Source organism: Anopheles nili, chromosome 2, assembly GCF_943737925.1.
Source record: "Anopheles nili chromosome 2, idAnoNiliSN_F5_01, whole genome shotgun sequence".
NCBI classification, from domain to species: domain Eukaryota; kingdom Metazoa; phylum Arthropoda; class Insecta; order Diptera; family Culicidae; genus Anopheles; species Anopheles nili.
The window spans coordinates 1043687-1063830 of record NC_071291.1 but is presented as its reverse complement, the minus strand read 5'-3'; the positions used below and the strand labels follow the sequence as shown (position 1 = coordinate 1063830).

At 49.2% G+C, this 20144-nt stretch overlaps 1 protein-coding gene across 1 annotated transcript in view; it reads left to right on the top strand.

The window, feature by feature from the left end:
• The first annotated feature begins 1539 nt into the window (after positions 1-1539).
• The window catches only part of LOC128721168 (uncharacterized), a 57646-nt gene continuing 39041 nt past the window's right edge, over positions 1540-20144 (top strand). Inside the window, exons 1-2 of the mRNA XM_053814893.1 lie at positions 1540-1837; positions 15480-15721. Coding sequence (XP_053670868.1) covers positions 1540-1837; positions 15480-15721 — 540 coding nt within the window. The remainder of the gene's footprint in view (positions 1838-15479; positions 15722-20144) is intronic.

The window sequence follows — 20144 nt, the reverse complement described above, 5'->3', positions numbered from 1 at the left end:
TGCCATTCGTTCGGATAACGAAGTGCTACCTGATTAGAAGCTTGAAGGAAATTCGGCACTCTCTAGCGCGACTTTTCAAGTTTGTGAGGACGAACCGACGTTCCCAGCAGTGCAACGATTAGACAATCAGAAAAACTCTCTCGCTTCCGTTGAGTTGAGTGGCGCCCTTTCCGCTTGGGAGCAGATTTTTTTCAACCAGTTTTAGCTCATTTGTTCTGCTTCCCTGCGGACGTTAATGATCAAAAACGTCGCTTCCCTGCAGCACGAGTATTCCGTTTGATTCGTAGCCGTCTTTTTTTTCTGCTGGCAAGTATCTTTCTTGCCTGTTACGAAAGCGCCCGAAAAAAAACGCGGGCGCCAAAAATTACAATAAAAGCTTCTGCGTGCGAACAAAGGCGCGAAATATATTATTATTAATAGCTAGGCGGCGTGCTAAGCTTACACTTGGTTATTTCGGATCCGCTTTTTTTTTCTCTCTCTCTCTGCCACACCATCCGCACCCGAAGGAGATAGGCAAAGGTCAGCGTTCCCGGTGACGTAAGATAAAAAGTACCGCGCACTTGAGAGCAGGAGCACTGAGCAGAGAACCGAGACTGACTGATGCCACGCACGCACACAGCCACACAAAGCCGGGGTGGCGGATCCTTCGTGCCACGACGGTACGGAAGCATGCAAATTGCTAGGCAAAAATAGGGAATAAAACACACAATACAAATATCTTTAATGAAGGTAATAAATTCAAGCCTCCAACAGGCTCGGTGGGACTTTGGCGGGCACATTTGCGACCGGATTCGCCCACAGTGAGAGCTTTTTGTTGTGAGTGGGTGTTCGTGTATGTGTGTGTGTGTGTGTGTGTTTGTTTGTGTGCAGGACTAAAAAAAGAAAAGGCGCACCAAACCGCGCGGGAGCATCAAACGAAAGGACATAAAGAATGGTGAAACAAAGCGTCGCAATAACACTTACTTGAGCGAATCTAATAAAATCTGCACTTTCTTCGCCCGAGTGCGAGCGGATGGGAGCGATATTTTTTGCAACATTTCGAAGCATCCATCATTAGACAACGTGCCGTTGCAGGCTTTCGGAAAACAAAGACCCCAACGGTGAGAAAAAATTATCGCACCCTCTGAGTCCGGTGCTTGCGGTAGGCGGAAAAAGTCCCCACGGGGCTCGTGGACGGGGAAATTAACGCAAACGAAACGGAACTCCCCATCCTGGCAGTGGAAATGGAGTGCAGTGCAGTGCGAAAAAGTGACAAAATTAGCGCAAGCGAGACCGGCGCGTTCGCCGGTGACGAGTGAAAAATAGCCGAAAGGTTAAAAAGTCTGCAACCGCCGACGAAACAAGGCCGTCTCTCGCTAAAGGAACTCGCAGGGCTCGCGGTGGGCCTTCGTTTATTATACGCACGTGAAAAGAAAGCCAACCCGTTCCACCGACGAGGGCCTCAAACTTTCGGTGATAATTTTACTCCGCCTTCCCGTCATTTTTGTGAGCCCGCGCTCGGAAGCGACGTGCCGGAAAAGGAAACGATTTGCCACCACCATGCTAATGGCGCCTATGATGGCGCGAAAGGACAGCGGCTCGTGGTGCCGCCGGAGCACTGGTCGAGGGTGCGGTTGTGGCCGGAGTGCGGCCGGAGACTATAATCCGTTCATTTCCACGCCATCGACTATATTTTCGCGAACTTTGCTGGTTACCTTTCTGCTGATGACGTTCAACGTGAACGTATGCCAGGTAGTGCAAGCCGCGGCCAGTGCAAGTGCAAGTGCAACGGCCGGAATTGAGCGACGACCTGGCGTAGATCTGGTTCAGCCCGATGCCCCAAAAGGGCACCATTACGGTGAGTGCAATGCTTGTGAATGCCAGGTGCATGTTTCTAGGACCAGCTGTTCTATCCATTCCGATGACAGCGCGTTGTTTGCGAATGCAAGCGATTTTAATGCAAAGCAAACTGTGACGAGTGACATCGTTTGCAGGACATTAAAAGAAAATTCCATTCGATAAGGATATGCTGATATGCTTTCTCGTTATGTTATGTCACTTGTACGCTCGAGCCCAGCAACAAACACCACAATACAACAGACAGCACAATGGAGCATAAAATGCGGCAATGTACGAGGTCAATGTTGTATCGATTCGTGCGCACACATGCGAACGCTGGCATGAGTTCGTTACACTATTCGCGCTTCCCCAAAGTTGTTTGATCATTTTGCATGCGTCACATTATGCTAGTTCTAATTTGCTTGAACGATGTTTATGCGCTCCGGCGTTCATGCGCAATTTCCCATACCCATGTTAATTGGCATTTTCCCGACAACAGCCGCCGTCGTCGGCCAGGCGGTGTTGTCGGGCATTTTGTTTTGTCTACGGCGTCGTCTACGGCCTGCGACCAAGCGGAACGGAAAAGCGATCGACCGAGGCTCGGCATAAAGTTACAATTGAAACTGGCACTTTTCTGCGTCTGTGTTCTCTCTCTGTCTCTCTTTCTTTCCTTCTTTCTACCGGAAGGCAATTCCAAAGTTTGCTCGCCAATTGCGACTGCGATAAACAGATCCATTTCGGGCAAATCTGTTTGCCTTCGTTTCCGGGGCCCAGTTTGCCATCGTCTTGTGCTGGTGCGAATAAACAAAGTGGGCACGCAAAAAAATAAAATAAAAATTGCGAAACATACGTGCGCGACAAACGCTTTCCGCCATCGACAGCGGCCCAACGATTGCGCCATCGCGCACGCACACTTATTTAAGGTGTCTCTTTTCGACGAGTCCTTGCTGGTTCGCTGGTTTTACCCTCGCTATCGGTGAGCTCCCGATGCTGACATTAAATGGATGCGATCAGAAACAATTTCCATCCGTATGACAATAATTCTTCCGTCTCGAAGCCACCAACCCCTCGAGGGTTGCTTCCTTTTGTGACGACATTGCCACACCCAGGGTCCAGGCGGGAGCAAACGGGTTTGGAACTGTGAAAGATGGTTTATCTGTCGCCAAAGGACGAGTGGCTGGGATGGTGTGCTTTTTTATTTTGCACTTTTCACTCACCCCAAGCTGCTATCCGTTTGGTATCGGCGCAGCACGGACCGCGAAGGGTACGGCGTGTGAATTTGCAGCCTTGCAGCTGCCAGAACCGGCGCTGAATGGCACGGATCCCTCTGGATGCAGGAAAATAAAACAAATAAATCCTGGTAATACATTGCCTCGAAATAGGACCATGGCAGCGTGCCGAGAAGCGCTTTCCCTGCTTGGGTTGGAGATTTTTTTTTAGAAGCAAAAAGTACACACACCACTCTCGATTGAAACACCAGACAGCCTAACAACAGCCGATGGAGTAGCTAAAAGCCCCTCGGTGAGAGTAAGGTGATAAACCGTACCACTTAAAGGTAACGATGGCGTGCCATGCGCTAGTGCTATGATAGAATGGAGCAAGCCAAACTGTTACAGAGTGAATGAGCGTTTGCTTTAAATTTTGTAGACCACCGGACGCTTTGAAGTGCATCGACAAATTGGAAGAACAAACCATTTTCTTCCCTGCCCAAAAACACACACGTACAACGTTTGCTCTATTAGAAAATCATTTGCATAGTAGGTTGAATCAAGTAGCTATTGGAAGAGCAGAATGCAGTTTCGATCAAGAACCACTGGTATTTCAAATCACTCATTCTGTCTTCGAACTCGAAAAACAATGAAGAAAAACGTTAGCACACTTGAACACCCTGTGTGAGATGTGCAGTTAGGTGGTACTGCTTTGATTACTTAATTATACATTGACCCACTTTGCTATAGACCACAGGCCGGCGCTTCTTCCAAGAATCATGCGAAAGCAGCCCTCCGATAGATGATCGAAAAAGTACACCCTTTTCACCCACTTTGAAGTGATGCATGCGGAAATTAACGATTGCCACGGACGCAGGAAGCACTTTTCCGAGTCCTACAGTGCACATTCGCACAGCATAGCACTGTGTGTTGCTTTATCACGTGCCTTTCTCACCAGTACGAGCATTCTTCCCAAAGTGCTATCAAGCAGGCTTGCAAAACGTTGCCCAAACCAACGTAGCAATCGATTCGAGCAGCCTCATGTCGTCCACATGTCCTGACGTTGCCCGGCCTCTGGAAAGGCTTCCGCCCCAAACTATTTGCTCGTTTTCGATTTCCTTCTCCCGACCTGACTCTTTCCCATCCATTTAGAGTCGGTCGCATGGGAGCTGTGTCCCAGCGACGACGATACATCGGCCGCCCTTCGACACATTTGGATTCGATCAATCCAAAACGCCGCCGGGCTCCTCCCGGTAAGCAATTTCATTTACTGTAATCAATTTCACCGATCGGCACGAACACACCCGCGCTTCCCGGTCGTGGGATAAAAATTAGCGACATTTTGTAGGCGGCCGAGGCGAGCGAGTGAGTTTTTTTTTCTCGCTTTGCCTAAAAATCTGATTTATTCTCATCCGTTCAATGGCGCAATCGCGTGCGCCCGGTACAAGGCCACCCTTGTCGAGTGGAGTGGCAACAGGAACGAGGGATGGTTTCAGTAAAAGCCAATTTTCCTCTCCCGAGGCCAAAGCAGTGTTGGTTATTGGCAAACATTCGGTGGAAGGAACGGGAAACGGGAAAAAAGGAATCCTTCCACCGAGCCATTCCAGCATTCTTTCGGTGCCGCGTTTTGGCCCCCTACGACACCTAGTGAGTGGAAATGGTACGAGATGTGAAAAAAAAACCACCCTTCAACCTGGCTCCACATGCAGGTCACGTGGCAATAAATATGTTTTTGTTGCATACGGGAAGCCATTTCGAGACGCATGCACCGTGGCTAGAGTTGTGTTCAAATTTTATTTCCACCTAGCAGCGCAAACGTCACGATCCCTTATGTGGATGGATTCCTTTTCGTTCATTTTGCTTTCTGTTTTTTTTTCTCTCGTTCACATGCGTGTCGCGATTCATTTCGCGGTGGGTTCGATTTGAGTGTGGCGCATTTTCTGCCCGAACTGAAGCCTCCCGGCGAGTCGTTCATTCGTCTACATTAAATGTGATTTTGTATCAATCCTCGATGGCGTCGCCGTTCGTGTTGGCGCCCTGTGGTTCTTTTTCCCACATTTTCTCAAATAAAACGTGGCTTCGCTGTCTACATGTAGACGCAAAAAATCAAATCTAATCACAGCTCGTTTGCTTTTACCTTGTCCGAAAATTGCAGAATACTTTGGAAAGCCAAATCGACGAATAGATACACGCAGACTGGGCGTATAACGATTTCAAACTATACATTTGTATTTCATTTGCAATATTTGCACCATCATTCTACTCATGTGTGGGGCGCTTTAGCCGTTGTAAGTTTGAGCGCTATCGCCATCAACAAATTACAAACAAGCCACCATTGGAATGTCTGGCCTTGCCTTAGATTGATCCAATTTCGGTTTTAGATTTCGGACCCGGATTGTTTTACTGTGGAATTTCACAACTTATGCCGCATGTTTTCATTGCTTCCTCTTTTGTTTTCGAGTGCATTTTTGCCTGTGAAACAGACGCTCGAAACAAGGAAACTGCGAAACTCTCTTAATCACCTGGAAAAGGAGCAAAATCGCCCCAAATACCCGGATCATTGAGAGTCGCCAGGTATCAATGTGACTTTTATTTATCGTTCAACCTCTGCATCCAATTTCAACCCATACTCGGGCGGTTATCTGGATTTTGAGCGTTATTTTCCATCTTTTGTAACCCTTCGAGCAGTGCATATCATTTTCGAAGGAGCTCCATACACGTGCAGGATAATTTCGTCCCTGCTCCGTTTTACCATCTTTTCAATAATTCACACAACCCCAATCCTCGGCGTTCAGCATTCAATACGGCTACGCGCAGGATTTCCTCGGGGATCACTTTGGGGAAAATTAAAACCTCAATCCTGGGTTTTTGCGGCCTTTTTGCCAGCACCGTTCCACCTGGCTCAGTTTCCCGCTAACCAAAGCGGCAAACGAAAGGAGGGACGAGAATGACTCGACCGTAATGATAACTCATAAATACGAAAACAACTCCCACGGGTCTAGGCTAAAGTGGATTGGAAAGGGTTGCTCGAAGGGTAGACACCGGCCAGCAACCCCTAGATTGGGATGCTATCGATATTTTCCCGAACCTGCTTCAAGTGCTGGGCTTATCGATGAAAATGTAAAGGTCAGGTTGGGTTCGATGGAATTTACAGCGCCTAGACGCCTCGGAAGCAATCACCCACCAAAGGCAAGGAACAGGTGCGGTGTAAACTCAATCAACGCTTCTTAAATCGATTACCGCCCGGAGTAGGGTCCTTTTTTCAACCACCCTTCCATCGTGACCGGTGACCGATTTTAATTGATTATTCCTCAGGTGCCATTGTCTAACCAAACTAACCACATGGACATTCCATTGAATACCACGGCTCATTGTCTGTTTTCAGGGAAAATGCGTAGCTCCACCGATACCCATCGGCCCAAAATTCCACGCGACACCTAATCCCATTCTGGAAGCTCGAACCTCGATAATCATTTCCGCTGCCGGGATCACATGCTAGATGAATCAACATTAATTTACGTGCATATTCTCGAACACACGAGCCCTCAAAACCCAACAGCGCTTTGACGCATGTAGCAGATTTCTGTGTAGATAACGCAGGACGTCAGCAGGGCGATTGCAGCAACCCCATTGAAGCGATGATTATTTTGAAGTCAGATGCAACCGGGATCAATGATGAAGTAAATGATAATAGGGTTTATTGTGGCAAGATAAACCCACCAAGTCTCCCAGCCATAATCAGCCGTGGCTGTGTACGGTTACCTGGCCAGCGATGAAATTTAATCAATTAGACTTTATTCCAAAATGTTCGCTTTTTTTTTGGCTTCAACCAGCATAATGAGACATTGTCTAGGCATTGCGGGAGTTTAAAATATGGCGACACCATTGAATTTTCAGGTCATCGCGTTCTGCAGTACGCGTTAAAGGACATCGGCCTAATCACGTCAAGCAGTCGTCACGATACGACCACTGACTGGCAGGCAATGCGGGCCAAATGGTGGTCCTTTCTTCGACTTGCAATAAGCGTTGTGGTGCAATTGCGAAACATTTCGAGCTCGAACGAAGCGGAGCCGGATTACACGATCGTTCCGGTCGTTACATGCATTACCGCAGCAGTCGCAGATTAATACCCGCTTCCAATGAACCCGCATGATAATTTGACGAACTGTCCAACTTTTCGCTGGGCCAAGGGACGTGCACAATGTACCGTACGATGCGATTACAAACTTGCGCCCCGGTTCCCTGCACTCCACCACGCTTTACGGCGATTAGCACCCACCCACGCTCGCCTTTCATTCGGAAACTTTTCCGAACGTGCATCCCGAAATCCTATTATGTCCGGTCCGGGTTGCGGCAAGCGACCCCAACGGCCGGAAGGAAGCTAGAGGGCACGTTGATCAGCGTCTTTCAAAGCGCACACTAAACCCACCGCACTAATCGCCGCTTCGACTGCCATTCATCGCTAATCTCCATCAATTCATAGCCAAAAGACGTGATAACAGCGGCGTCCTACAGCGCCGTCCTGACAGATCCGCACCGAGAATGCTTTGTCCGTGTTGGCCGCGAAACTTGCTCGTCTGCCAGCTCGGGATCAGCATCCGAGACGCGGACTGAGTTTCGGACGGACATTGTTCTCCTAATCCGCACCTCTCCATCGCAGCGTCGGGCGCGAACAATGCCAACGGCCAGAACCTAACCCTTGTGAGGCTGTCAGTGTCGGTGTCGGTGTCTCCCCTGCATCTATCCTGGTGCGAATGGGGCCGCCTATGATGGCTGAATGAATGCATAATTCATCCACGTTTTGTCAAATTTTCTTCCCACACATACACACACACACAATTCCAGCATAGGCATGCATCGTGTGGTCGTCTCCATGGAGGAGTCATTGGAGCATGCGAGCACCTTTGCCATCGGCACGAAAACACTCACCGGCGGCATGGCATGGCGCACAGTGCCCTCGGAGATGCCTTACAACTTATGACACAACAGTCGTTAGAAGGATCCAACGGCTGGTGCTGATGCGGCCATTGCACCCGAGTTGCTCGCGAAAACTTTATCCTTTGCGTCTGAAAAGATATCATCCTTTGGCCGGGCGCTGCTCGGTCGGTCGGTTACTGCAGCTTTTCTTCGCCTAGTCGGGCGAGTAAACGCCCTGGAACAGCGTGACGGATCGTGAGTGCAGTATCGATGCAGTTGCGCCGGGCACGGCAGTATGGGTAGTAATTCGAGCAAAAGTTTCCTGGTAGCCGATGGGTAAGAAACCGGTTACCTATCATCGTGCGTTTGGCAATGCTCCCAGAAGATGAATTTCGCCTCCCGAAAAGTTTTGCACTCGGCGCTCAGGCGCTCAGGAGGCCACCCCGCTTTACAGCGATTTTGGTGTAATTTATTTAAATTATGAATGAACAGACGCAAACGGCAGAGGCATGGTTCCAAAGCCGCGCCTGCAGAAGAGAAAGTTTTGGCCTGCGCTTTCGGGTTCGTCTTCATGTGGCGTGATTAAATAATTAAATAATTTCCCTCTGCTAAACGCAGTTTCGTGAGGCCAGCCAGCCAGCCTGGGACTTTGGGCCCTCTGGACCGTTTGACTTTCCGAAGGCCGAATAAAAGGCGATCAATACGTGATGTCAGTGTGGGTCTACAGCCACCCTGACGCTGAACTGGATTTGTTCGAAACATTAGCCACCCGTTCGGCCGTACAGCGACATCTTGCAGACGATCTCGTTGACCGCGCCTTGGATCGGCCAGCGGAACTACGAGGAAGGAGGGATAATTTCTAATTGAATTTTTCCCTCTCCTAATCCCGAGCTCCTAGGCAGCCCGACGTGGCGAGCCTCGAGGTCGGACGTACACAAGGACCAACCGGTTTGGCCCGTTGAAGCATCGCTCGTTACCTCCTAACCTCGCAGCAAATTTGTTTTAAATGACGAACATCATCAGCAACCACCGATGAAGGTCAGCTTCCAAATTTGATTAGAAGCAGCAGAATCTCGCAGTCCTCGAACCGACGAGGGTGCCTTTCGAACTTTGCCTTTGGAGCTTCACCTTGATCAGCAGGTGGTCTTTGGCCGCCGGTTTGTGGGCGAAGAAATTGTACTTAAACATTGCCCAACGCAACGTGCAGCAAATTGAGTGTGCAAAGTGGCGCCAGAAACGATGCCCGGCAATCCCTCGGCTCGAAATGCACCATAATTTGGTTAGGCATCTTGGCGAAACTTACACGTTAAGTGTCTTCTTGGGGTCTACTTTTACGTCAACGACTATCGAATATGTCTTTCGCCACCAAGCCTTGTCATAAACTGAACCTTCACTAGCGTAGTGTACAAAATCAACTACAGTTGTTTAAAAGTTTGTTAAAATTCCATCATCGGAATTTTCCACTTACTAATATTGATTATCAAACGATTTTGCGTACCTAGCGGAAGAAGCTACGTTGACGTTTTTCTCGACTTTCCTTAAGGCAGAAGACCTTGCGTCTCGTCTGATAGGCAATCAAGGAGTAGCATACATGTGCTTTCTTACTCTTATGCTTAAACGAGAAGGGTAAAAATAACAATTTATATGCACCAACCTCCATATGCCAACAAACGACTGATGGGTGCTCTGAGTTCCACTCATCACCTCAGGGTCTAGACGTTCCGACATCTTTTCTAACATCCCTATGCACCCAGAACGCCTGCAGCGGATCAACCCAACCTGTAGTGCGGCTCTTGCGAATTTTCACACTGCTTTAAGCTTTACGGAACGTTGGCAAGCTCCTCCAGTGTTGCGTGTCGAAACCATATGGACGGGCATGAATGTTTAACGTCGAATGCCGTGCCAGTCACTCACACTGTTGATGAATACTTCCAGCTCGATAAACTCGGAACCGGTACGGGTTTTTGCTACTCCTGCAATTGCCAATGTAACGTCTCGTATAAATAGCTACACCGAACTCTGTTACAAAGCGCCGGGTTACCGAAGAGCTCAATGATGCTCGATGCCTGACAACAACGCCGGGCGCTCTTGCACAAGGGCAGAAAAACACACACACACACACACACACTGCAGAAATCGAGGATCACGCACGGGTGGGATGTCCTTAAGCAAAATGATCGGCTCTTCGGGTGCCGATTCGCATGCCTGGCGAATTGTTGCCAGTTTGTTTTCCTCCATGTATCGAATGGCGTATCGGTTGGCTAGCATCGAAGTGTTTTTGCAGCACTTTTCCATGAATACTCTGTTCAGAAATCCCGTTTTCTCCCTGAGGACATGCTTCTAGACGTGTCCACTTCGACAGCTCGCTACAGGAAAAAAAATATGACCTCAACGATAAACTGTATCTGATGCGTAACCTGAGCATAACATGCGTTTTGTGATGTAGCGAGAGCTGTTCACAGAGAGCTTGATCATGCTTATATTGGCACTGGCAAGCAAAACAGAGCTCGGATCGTTGCGATTCGCTCGTAGTTGTTGCGATTCGAGCGTCAACATTTTTGCGAAATTGCGTATTGTTCTACCACCAAAAGATCTACCGCTTTAAAGAGCAGGTTCCGTACTCCAAGCGTTTGGGATTCCGTTTAATTACGGTTTCAATTTCAACAGAAAGTTAGTTTCGATTCAATTTTCTTAACTCGCTCCCCATTACCGACCATGCATCAAATCAGGGCCCACGGGATAGAAAGGCGAGTATGCCGCAGGTCAGCTGAACCCTGCGAAGGAGAACACGCGTGAGTTTCATTAATAATTACACTCCTAAAATATCTCATTTACTGCCGGAAATAATCTATGCTCGGCGTTCTGAGCCTTTCGGCCGCACGATTAAACGATTCCCGCCGGTGTTGTTTTCACCACCCACCGGTATCGCGTTTCCACACACGCTGGGTGGCAACGATTCCGTACAGGGCCAGAAGGGTCCACTGAGATCGCATCGCTTTCGGCAGCCCTGCTTTCCGGGCTGCCGATTAAGCGGGTAAACGTAATAAACATTTTTCATACCCTTACACCGAGGAGGCCCGGGAGATTGAAGGGCCCCAAAATCCTTCCACTAGAGCTCACGATTTCCGGGAGCGGGTGCTTCCGCTTGCCACCCAGACATGCATGTTCCGGTAAACCAAGACCAAGTCGTGTTGGTGAAGCCAAGAAAGGGATGAGCATCGCGTGGGAAAGAATAATCTCCGCTGCCATCGACCGTATCATTAATATTTCTTATGCTGGTGTTTGGTGTGGTTTTCCGTTCGATTTATGAGCCACACTACGAGCGACGAGCCTTGGTTTCTACTGGGCCTTCGGCAGCCCGTGCATACCTGACCAGCCCACACGGGTTTCGAGCCAGTGCTGTGGTTTCTTTGGCCCGGGAGTCCCTAGGCACATTATGCCTGTACTAGCCGGGGCTAGTTTTGCACGGAAGCTCGTAATTTGCGTGTCCCAAATCCATTCCACCGCTGGCGCACGGAGACAATGGTGCATCGACAATTTTTCATTATTTACCCACCGAAGCAGCCAGCCAGCAGTGAACCAACAAAGCCACGATGGCACGCAAACGACCCAAAAGGTGCCCTGATCCCAACTCGGTCGATACCACCCTACGGTGGTTTTTCCTTCGAGTCCCAATGGCGCCCGGGAGCACCGTGTGGCTCGCCAGGAACAATTGTTGTTTGGTGTTCATTAGATTGTTTTGTACGGAAAAGTTAATCACCGAGCAGATAATCAAATAAACATATTCCAAGGGCTCGTGCGTTACGAGGGGACACGAGAGACCGCTTAGTTATGTTCACATTGGGTTCGCTGCATAATTGAGAGCATCTCGCTGGTGGGATTTGGCCCTCCCCAACCTACCTTGGTCAGTGGACATCGATTTTGGAATCGAGCACAACCGAACACAGATTTCGTTGAGCGGTGATTTTGAGGATAGTAAGGTTGTTATATAGAAACTTTGCAATATTTTAGGCTCGTAGTGCGCTTGAAATATTTCACAAAAGAAATATTCAGCTGAAAAACTTCGCTCATTCGTGCACGGCACGAATTATTAAGCTGTACGCATCACGCTTTGAGGTGAAGCAGCTTTAGCTTTGGTGTTGGAAATCACTTGAACTCGTTGTTGCAGCAACATTGCACGTGTTCCGGCCATGCGTTTTCAATAAACGAACTAAGAATGACTGTGATGCACGAATCTGGCAAATCTTTCAAGTCCTATTTCTTAGAAAAATGATTTTTTGCTCTACTCTTGATTCTCCGGATTTCGGTGAGAATAGTACATTTCGAGTGGTACGTTGCACAGCGGCGTTCGCGATGAAACAAAATGAAGCAATTTGATTCCAGCCAAAGTTTATATTGTATGAGAAGCGAATTGAAGAGAAGCCACGGTAAGCCACGCCGAGTGTAGCTGTACACCTTCCACCTTAACGGGCTTTTCTTTTGCGCCTACTCAAATATACTCGCAATTAAGCACAAAAAGAGAAACAGAAGCTGGATGGGCAAAATGAAAAACTTTCCATAATTTCCATGCTAATTATGTCGACGTGTTGCGAGAATATTTCGGCTCCAGCACCGCCACACAGCAACGGGATTTGTGAAGCGGAAATCCCTCCGCAGCGAATTCGCTCGAATGCCAGAAAAATGAAATCTACGCAAACTTCTCTCCGCTTCCTTGATTGCCGATTCGACTGAACGAAAATGGTGCAATTTTGCCACCTTCGCCGTTTCCAAAGTCGTGTTGGTCGTTCAGCCCATCCTCGAGGGTGCCTTTTTCGAGTCACCGTCAATCACTGGTTTGCTGGCTGGCTGGCTGGGTGGAAGATTTTGTGTGTTTTCCAAGTGCGCTTGGAAGAAAGGATTGAACGAGGCTTTGTTGACGGAGGTATGCTAGCTCACGGGGGTTTGGTTGGGCATTGAGGGGGGTAGTGCTGTGAACATAAATTTGCCACCTACTCCACCCACACGAAAAGGCCTCAGCGTTGGCTTCAAGGACTCGCCGGAAGTGGGCCACCAATGCACTCACGGTTCCGATCGACACTCACAAAGCGATGGCAGCAAACGACTCGCACTTCCTTCCGGTCCCGATTGCCTCGATGGGCTGGAAAATCTGCCTGTAAATTATTGCGACCATTAAATTATGTGACATTAAATCCACAAGCTGCAGGACTCACGCCTCGGCAAGCATCCCGTACGTTCGCCTTAGGTTTGGTTCCATCTTCGACCCTGCGAGACCCAAGACGCTGGGCCGGTCGTCCCTATGATTGCCTCACATATTGCCTCCGTTCGGTGTGTGGCCTTTCGGCACCCGGGACACACCGAATCTACAGACAATATCATTCGGTGCCTTGTTCACCAAACAGTTCGCCGTTGCCTATTTATGAGCAAATTAAGTTTAAACGCTTCAAACGACCACCAGGACAGACTCGTGCAGCAGGAGCTGGATGTCGGGAATCCCGGTTACGATGCAATATTTATTTATGGATTCAATGAACGTCGTTTGACGACAGCGTTCGCCTTACGGAACACCGATCCAAGATCCAATGTACGCTGGTACAGCCGAATTACACATGTACGTACACATGCGTCCCGTTGGAAGTCTTCCCGTTTTCGAGGTGCCCTGCCGCATCGTAAACCAGCGCCAAGCCGCTACAAACAACCGCCAATGATCGATAAGTGGCGTGTTGTTTGCCAGGTTTGATCATAAATCAGGGAAAATTTAGCTCCCTCCCAAGTAGGCTGCGGTGGGACTGGATTGGACACCATGGTAACTCGTAAATGCCACCAACGCCATCGAAGGGTGTGCTTTGCATGAGCGATCGATCAACTCTTGCAGGCAGGCGCAAGGTCACTGCAACGAACACGCCGGTAATCGGTTGGATTATGACTCGCGAAGACGCCATATTGCAGGAGCCATTTCACGGCTCGTAAGGAAACCCCGTGCGCTGGAAGACGCCAATTAAATGAAGTTGTTATCGAATTTCATGGCCCTCGAACGACACGACGCGCTAATGACTTCCTGCACACGATGTTGTGGGTCTGCTCCGGACATTTATGAAACAGTGCGCGATAGTAAAACATCGCGTAAACATAAAACCTGTCACATTAACGGGCTCCACTCAAATCACCCCTCAATGGCGTGTGCACCTTGTTTCACACCGATTAAGCTGCTCGCTGAAACAACCCACTCCTATGCCCGTTAACGTGCATCGAGAGTAGGAAACTGCGTTACTTGTTTATTACTATTCAAATTGAAAAAAAATCAATGTCAAAATGCGTGTTAAGTTGCATGAGTTTTCTCCTGTTATATGAATAAAGAATGTACGTGTTGAGTTCATGTTTTTTAAGGCTCGAATTCCCTTGAATTTCGAGTCAAGAGAGATAGCATGCGTCGATAAGTGCAGCAGAAAATCAACAGCGGTTTTTTGAGTGTGTGAATCCACAGGGTGTGTGAATCTTCCGGCAGGGTTATGCCAGGTGGAATAACCCAAGAGCAGCTCTTGCAGCCATACGTCGGGAAACATGAAAGACAAACAACAACCTGCCGTCGACGCTCGCATCTGACCGTTTGCGTAGAAGGGAAAAATTCGTAGGCTCTCGTGAAAAACATGGCAGTAGCCTGTAACTCAACACCTTTATTACGGTGAACCGGTCCCCATGAAACGGCGATACCATCGTGAAGCATCCCTGCACGGCCAATTCAATCCGGCCACGTATGCAAATTAATTCATTAAACGTGACGTGTATAAAAATTTCTCCCCACGCTTCTCGCGTTGTAGCGCAGGATCAGGAAAGGCACTCTTTTAGCTTCAAGCTTCGGCAAGTTTAATTAAAATATCAAGTTTCTTTTTTCAAGCATGCGCAAGCTTTCCTGGCATGGTAACGAAACATTTCATTATTTCGTTTGAAGCACAATATAAATTGTAATATATTTAGAAACCACGCGCTGAAAATACCCCACACATGTTTTACCTTCAAAGGTACCTCCATTGTTTTATGTGCGCTGGGATCTAATGAAAAGTTCCAAAGTAACTTTGAATCTCATCCGGCACAATACATCAAAATTGGTACCTTAATTTCCTCGTTGGTTGTAGCGAGATGACGGAAATTTTTACAAGTGCAATTTAGAGGGAAAGTTGTTGATGTAATTTCCATTTAGTGTCCGTGTACATTGAAACAGGAGTTTAGGGAATTAGCTGTAAAGTAAGGATTTGACTCGGTTAGCTCAGGAGCGCAATTCTAATACCTTTCTAATGCCTCAAGAATCCTTTATTGCTTCAGAATTCATCACAAAATGCGTCCGTTCTGCTAACTAACTATTCATTGAGTCTCAGTAACTCGGACGGAACAGGTGTGGGACATAGTTTCGCCAGCCCTAAAAATGAGACATACTTTCCATCGTTTCTTAACTGAGAAATCCGTCGTCAATACGTCAATATCAATCGATTTTACACCGAATTCACTTAATATTTGATGCGTTTCTCTCACCTACCCGAACAGGAATTACATCAGGTGCATCTTCAGCAGCGATGCATCATGCCACCGGAGGAACATCTACATCCTCAGCTTCATCGGTGTCCGCAGCGGCCCTGGTCGCCGGTAGTCTCTCGTCACCGGCGTCCTCTCTGACAGGCTCGGTGGAAAAACCCTACTTCGACGATGTCAACTCGCGCAACGTGACGACTGTCGTGGACGATACGGCGATCCTGAAATGTCGCGTGAAGCACAAAGGCGATAGAACGGTACGTCATTAAATATCGTTATAAATTATATTTTCCCCAAACTTCACTCGCTCGCATGGAGCCACCAGCCCATAATTGGTCCGTGTCCACGTCAGCGACGGCCACGCCTGGTAAATCACGGCCACCCCGTGTTCACTCTAATGCATTTGCTTCTGGGCATCATTTTATGAACATCCTTCCATCAGCTCCACAAGCGGGCCAGTCCCCCGGTGCCATTAACGCGGCTGTGGCACTGCATTAGCGGGTCCGCTTGGCCAACTAGGGTCGGTACGCTGGGAAAACTGGCCGCGAGTGCATCGTCGCTCGTCAGACGGCTTGAGTCACGCTTTGCGCGCATCTTTTATTCGTGCGACCCCAAACCGAACGAGGAACACGGGTTGTACATAAATATTTAACCGCTAACCTCGGGCATCGCATTCTTCATGCACCCACCACACGGACGCGACCCCAAGTCGGCCGGCAAAGTGTCGGCTTCTCGCTCTGGTATCGAAGCGCAACCCCAGGTCCTGGTCAGAAGCGAAACCCCAGATCCTGGTTCCGTCATCGACAGGCTCTAAATTTGAACACGCTTCTCTTCACGAGCCTCACGAGATGGGCAAGCGAACCGGGATGGCGAAAAAGGTCCCCGGAAAACTCCATCGCTGTTGCCAGCGCGCTCGGACCATCGCTGGAAAGTGCGAAACGGCGTAATTCATTTCACTTCCATGAATAATGATTTGCATAATTAATTCCTCACCGTTTGCGCTCCTTCTCGGACCAGGCGACCGCGTTTTGCGGCTATGTCCGTGCTGCCCTGGTGGTTGGAGCATATAATTACAGGGAGCTCGTCGGTCCTTGCCACGGACATGGGCAAGGGTTGGCTGCATTTTCACCAATTTTCATTTGCTTCCACTGCGCTTATGCTGTTTGTTAGTTTTATCGTTTCTCGCTCTGCCAGCGAGTGCTCGACGTTGCAGCTGCGCGCGTTTATCGGTGGAACGATCTGGCTTTCAGCCTCGGCCTAGTTGAAAGCGGAATCAATCCTTCGTGCCAGGGACACAGCCACGATCCACGATTCCATGGCCTTCTTTTGGACCAGCGGTGGCGAGATGGATTGATGAAAACGCGGAACGTGATCCACTCCGTTCGTGCGGCTCCAGACCTCGCACATGGTTCTCTAGTCTACAATGCCCTAACCTACGGGCCAAGCGATCCCGAGTCTTGCGCTCTAATGCGCACCGCGCTTGGAGCTGGGAACTGGGAGAGAAAGAATTAAACGAGCACGTCGGTGCCATTATTTGCGGGAAATGGGCATTCCTGGGCGACGGTGGGCCGTTACGAGTAAAATGCTTGCAAGCTTTTTTGTTTCTTCCCACACCAGCTCCGGGAAAAGCTCACCTTTTTCCCAACCCAACGCCACCCGGTGCAGCCCCGGTTGTGCTACATTTTTCCACCTGCTAAATTTCGCAATCTATCTTTCGAGAAAAAAGAACGCCTCCTTGGACCACGTCGGCTCGCATAAACGGTTTTCGAGCTCATTTCCCTGTCAATTAGACGCCGTTATCCAGACTGATGATGCGCCGGTCCGATGAAGTCCGGCACTTCATTCCTGCGAGGGATTGGCTCAAATCTGCCAGCGGTCGGAAAACGGGGAGATTTTCCTACGCCCACTCGGACGCCTTCTCTCGAGGGACACCCCGACAAACACCCGGCGGAATTCGACAATCAATCACCGGCAGCTTATTTTCCGCAGCACATCTGCATACATCCAACCCGTGGCGAGGCCATTCGGCTACGCATGACGGAACAAAGTCCTGCCTGCTAATGGGGAGTAATCGAATTGAACGATTTTAAATTTCCACATCTGTCAATTAGAGAATTCAACAGGCCCGTCCAGCGCCATCACCCTCGCTGGACTCGAGATTCACTTTGAAGCGTCCTGCGTGCAGGGTCGGAAATTTGCCTGTGGGGTGAAAATTTAATTTCCCTCAATTTCGCAGCTCACCACCCGACCGCTGTAACTCTCGCTACCAAACAGAATTACCGCGAACCTCGTCGTCTGGATTGCTACCGAGCTGCAACTCGTCCCGGAGCCCACGCTGAGTGGTTAATTCGACCAACTGGCGCTCCAAACGTCCTTTTTCGGTCTCCGGAAGCCCGTCAGTTCGTTATCGTCCACCAGAACGTGGTCACGGAGCCCTCTTGGTGCGGACTATGATCGCTGTACTATTTAGGATCATCGTTATCATCATCATCGTCATCAACAGCAGCAGCACGAACAGTATCAGCAGCGTTATCGTCAACACCATCCCAAGCCGGAAGCGGTCGGGCAGCTCAGCTAGCGATGAATTTCAAAGGACTTTTCCGGACACCATGCCGAGATCGAACCCTCAAGAGTCAAGCGACGCACAATGGAGCGTGCCAACGTCAAGCCAGCGGTTGCAGCTCCGATAAGAGCAGCTCAGTCGAAAGACTCCCCGGAGACTGGGGTAGTTGCACTGCACGATAATGCTCCGCAACCACCGCGGACGGAGTAATTAGGCCAGCGAGAAATGAACGGACACCGGAACCGAGCCGTGGTGGGAAACTTTTTGAAGCGCTAATTTGGAAGTGGTGCAGTCTTCCTGCTGGGAGCCTTCAAATACAATTATGTCCAGTTTTGATTGATGGCCTGTCGGCGAAACTTTTTTTATCCTCGTGGACCCGGACAATTCCCGATGGCGCAGTTGAGGTGGGGATTTAAACGAGCATGATAACGGCGGCCGGGATGGCGAGTTTTGAAACACGCCAGTCGCAATGCGCCCCATGAGCTATCCGCAATCGAACGTGGTGTTTGATTCTGGTTCTGAAAACCCTAAGCCTCGGTCGGCGGGAGAAGGTTGAGAGATTGATCAAGTTTTCCCAAAGCACTGACACGCTCTTACCGATCTGACGGCAGCTCAGTTGCAATGGTGCGGATCCAAAGTTCTTCATCGGATAAACTTGGGCAAAGCAATTCCCCCGGACCTGGACCCATTCCCCGATGGCTGTTATTCCGCCAGATTTTTCTCACACTCCCACGCGCTACTGCTACCGGTCGCCGGAAACGGCGCTAGGCTCGGGAGTGAAAAGATCCTGTTCGGCTGAAAAACGGAGCTTTTTTATGCATTCCATCAATTGTGCTTCCTAATATAGCAGGTGACGGATGCCGACTTTTGCCACGCGATGCCTTCCGACGGCGCCTGGGTGGAGGTTAAATATTCATCAATTCGACATCTCCCTTCTCGGCGCTTCGACTGAGCTTGCAGCCACGTAGCTGGCAACCGGAGAGGTATAATGAAAAGAATAAATTCCAAAAATCACCGAAGCGGTCGCTTGATGAATAAAACATCGTAAGGCAGCAGTCATCTTCACGCGCTCAGTGCGCCGTGAGAAGGAAGTTTTACCCGGGACCAGAAATGGCACCTGCAACAGCCAACGGCAGGAGCGCCGAGGACATGGGACGAATGAATAAAAATTATCACCTACTGCCGGCGGAAGATAGCTGCGTGAACGCGCCGAGGCCGAGGCAGTGGGAAAGCATGGCAGCTGATATCGCAGCGAATGCTCATGATGCCGTCGAATCAATTTCATCTCTCGAGAGCTTTGGCATTGCGGAAACTATAATCTGCATGCTAATATAGCCCTTTTTGTGCCGTAATAGTTTCCCAAATCAGCATATTCGGCATCAGTACTGCTCATTACGGGGCAAAATATTCCTTTTTCGCTGGCAAACAGGCAGGCAGCTGGCCTAGCTCTCGTGCCGAATTATGGAGCACTTTTTCAGCCAGTCGAAGCAGATGATTGATGACTTCTATCTGGTGTCGGGGTGTTTCGTGAATAAAAAAAGCTTCTCCAAAAGTCTTCCATCGATCGCACTCAAATCGAGAGCCAATGATCATTTGAATCGGCATGTGCGCTAAAAACTGTCCTTTTCCGAGGAAACAAGCGCAAGAGCCAAGAGTTTGTCGCTAATATCGGTCGTGTGTTGAGGTTAAAGCATGCTCGGTTTCAAGGCTCGACCCCGCTAGCCACCGAGCCCGAGGATTCGTGGGCTGATTCGTTAGACACGGACCATGTTTTTGAGTCTCTTAAGTGAACCTCAGAGCCCTTCTCCGACTCCGCCTCGATGTTGATGATGTTCCACTAATTCTCCGGATTCGAGCAAACGGAGATTCGCCTTTTGGTCTCTTTTTTCGAACAAACAAATCCTCTTGTGGGATTATGTTAATGCTCGCTAAACGAGCACCTAACCGACCCCAACACACGCGGGCGCTTTCCGTAGATAATGTAGCGTTCGAACGGTTGCACCATATTTAAATGCCAACTCCACTCTGGGCCTGAAAGGCCCAGGACAAAGTCAAAACAAAAATAATGAGCTCTCGATACCATTTACGATAATGGCGGGGCCATGCGGCCTTTGCGG